Source organism: Salvelinus sp. IW2-2015, unplaced genomic scaffold (genome assembly GCF_002910315.2).
Source record: "Salvelinus sp. IW2-2015 unplaced genomic scaffold, ASM291031v2 Un_scaffold4824, whole genome shotgun sequence".
Taxonomy (NCBI): Eukaryota; Metazoa; Chordata; class Actinopteri; order Salmoniformes; family Salmonidae; genus Salvelinus; species Salvelinus sp. IW2-2015.
In genome coordinates, this window is record NW_019946093.1 from 22,110 (window position 1) to 25,207 (window position 3,098).

The 3,098-nt window shown below is 39.7% G+C and overlaps 1 protein-coding gene across 1 annotated transcript; it reads left to right on the forward strand.

Moving 5' to 3' along the window:
* The first annotated feature begins 217 nt into the window (after positions 1 to 217).
* Positions 218 to 1,870, forward strand: LOC112077683 (SLAM family member 8-like). Its single transcript, XM_024144162.1, has 6 exons — positions 218 to 221; positions 367 to 669; positions 909 to 1,178; positions 1,332 to 1,451; positions 1,658 to 1,716; positions 1,799 to 1,870. The coding sequence occupies exons 1-6, from the start codon at positions 218 to 220 to the stop codon at positions 1,868 to 1,870; spliced, it is 828 nt and encodes a 275-aa protein (XP_023999930.1).
* The last annotated feature ends 1,228 nt before the right edge of the window (positions 1,871 to 3,098 follow it).

The following is a 3,098-nucleotide window of genomic DNA, read 5'->3' on the forward strand; positions in this document are numbered from 1 at the left end:
AGGACCCACACACTCAGATACATAAAGATATAAAGTGAAAATATGCTAAGTTCCACGTACAGCATAAATGAAACCTGGAAATGCGCTATATAAATCCAATCCATTATTATCTATTATTGATTAGGTAGGACTTTGCATTGTAGTGTATTATTGTGTAATTATTAATGTAGGCACACAAGTATTACAGTCACACTGTAACAAGTATTAGAGTGTAACAATGAGTAATTACATCACTTGCTACATCGTACTTACATKAATAATTATACAGTAATAAGATCATTGTAATATAGTGTGCAACCATTGACTGATGTCAGAATTTTTTATTTTTTATTTCACCTTTATAACATATTTATTTGTGAGTTTCAGGTGTAGGTGTTCCTCTGATCATCAACAAGAGAGTGGGGGACTCCGTGGAGCTGCTGGCAGGCATAGAGAATGGACATTTGAAATCCTTGGTGTGGAAGTATATGGAAAAGGAAATTGTAGAATTCAACACAGAAGCCGTTTATTCACCTGCATCCCAGTTTGAGGGGAGACTAAAGATGAACACTAAAAACTTTAGTTTAACAGTCAGAGAACTGACACTGCAAGACTCAGGGGATTTTCTACTTACAGGTGAAGGGGACAAAGGTCAGATTGGCAGTAAGACCATCACTCTGAAGGTCCACGGTAGGCTGTTTTCATCTTTTTGCATCCTATTTTAAATATCATTCTAATTTATATCCATAACCATGACTGATGATCTTTAAACTACAACACAGGTTTTGTGGTTTTATGCTGACCTGACTCACCATGCTTTGTTAAATATCCATCACATTTTCAAGTCGTCTTTCTCCTGGTGGTATGGCTATGGTAGGGTTCATTTAGAAGACTGATTATGAGTCTTCATCTCTCTCCTGGTTGGTCAGAGCCTATATCTAAGGTGGCGATCCAGACAGACATCAAGCTATTGGCCAACCACTCCTGTACGATACGGCTGGTGTGTAACGTGTCCTGCTACCACAACATTACTTACACCTGGGAGAGAGACAATGAGATCTACGGGGATGCCCAGCAGATTTACTTCTCTCTCTCACCAGCCGAGAGAAACATCAGTGTAAAGTGCAACGCCACCAACCTAGTCAGTTGGAAAACTGCCTCTGCAACAGTAAAGTGCAGTAATGACACAACCACCCCAGGTACCTAGATATCATAATAATCCCTTCCATACACTTTTCAGTGTGCTTATACGATAATGTTGAACGCAATGTGATTACATTGGATGTACTGTACATTGATWTAGAGCCATTCAGTCTTTATCATATTGTATAGTCTAATCATGTGTTTTGTAGAATATGTGACAGGACTGGCGTGGTATACCATCTACATTGGAGTATCAGTGGGAGGTGCTGTGGTGCTGATCCTCACTGTAGCTGTGGCAGTGTGCTACTGCAGGGGCCGAAATAACACAGGTATGTACAGCTTAGGGGCCTCCACTATACTTAAGGTGACATTTCTGTTGGTTCTAGAAGTATTCTTCAGCTGATATGATTTTGGGGGGGATTTGCTAGAAAATAGAAAAAGAGTGAGACCCCTCATTAATTCCTGGGTATGTTTGTTGATATTCTGTATGAAATGTTTCTGATTGGTTTATATTTTGTTCTTATAAAAATCACAGAAGATCTAACTGACAACACAATATATGCTGATGTTATGGACAACACAAGAAGTAGAGATGTAAGTATGCATTGCCATTATTATGTATCTGAGTGTGTGAAGCTGTATGTACTGTATTGTAATGGCTGTATTTTAATTCCAGACAAGATCAAACAGTCAGGTAAACCCAATATCCATCTATGAAACTGTCAATGATTCTGTTATCCAAGATTGAACAAGGTAAGATATAAATTGTCATAATGGTAAAATGTCTGTGGTTGAATGGAAGACTATGTAGTCTACTTTGAGAATTGTCTATACCTTTCTTGATGCTTGAACAGTTTCTTCTTGACTGTCTGTCACCATGTAGCCGCAGACTCTGTATGACAAGATTACATTTGGACCGCCCAGAAGGCCCCCAGTCTCCCTACAGGAAGTACTGTGAGGCTGAACAGGATGAGGTCATTAGGCTGGGCCTTCGCATAGAACCCTCTGCATCCTCTGCATCTTACACGTGTATATTCTGTAGATAGGCCTAGATGTTACTGTTTAATTTCATCACAACCTACACTATTTGCTTTATTTCCTTCTCCCTTTGATGATTCTCATATATACGGTATATCATAATGCCTTATATCTTTCTTTGAAGGCCTAGTTACAGTTAGAAGATTCGGAAATGTGTAATAAGCAGTAGAAGGCGTGGTGATCAGACAAGCTCATATAAAAAAATTATATTTTCAAGATTAAAGAAAATTGTTTTAGATACTAGTATGACATTGATTAGTTAGGTTGATGTAGTCTTTTGCGTTAGGATTATGTGCTCGCCAGGCATCAATGAGGTTGTAATCAGAGAGTATATGCTTTAGAGCCTTGGTTGCTTGTTGATTGTAGATGATCTTATTGTCACGACTTCAACCGAGGCAGGCTCTCCTTCCCGTTCGGGTGGCGCTCGGCGGTCGTCGTCACCGGCCTACTAGCTGCCACTGACTCTTTTTCCTCCCCCTCCTTATGTGTTTATTTGTATCACCTGTGTTCAGTTAATTGTTAATTAGTGTGGCTTTATTAGTCAGCCAGCCCGGACGCTTCTTTGTGCGGGATTGTTTCATTGTGGCTTTTGGATTTCGGGAGTGGATGTTATTATTGTGGACTGGGTTTGTTTATCGTGTCGTTGGACCGTTGTGTGTGACACCCAGTACGTCCGTGTTGGACATTGTGTTTGCAAGTTGAGTATTAAAAGACTCAACATATTGAAGCTCTGCTGTTCCTGCGTCTGACTTCGCACCTCCCGACACTCAGATCGTTACACTTATTTGATTTGTCCGCATGTCCAAAATCGCATTCATGTCTGTCCCAATAATCAGATGGAATTTCGTTCATTCTAAAAAAAATATGCTGTTCAGAGAATCAAAAAGAATTCTACCCTATTTGCATGCCTTGAGTGCTTTGCATTTAGAGTGAATTGT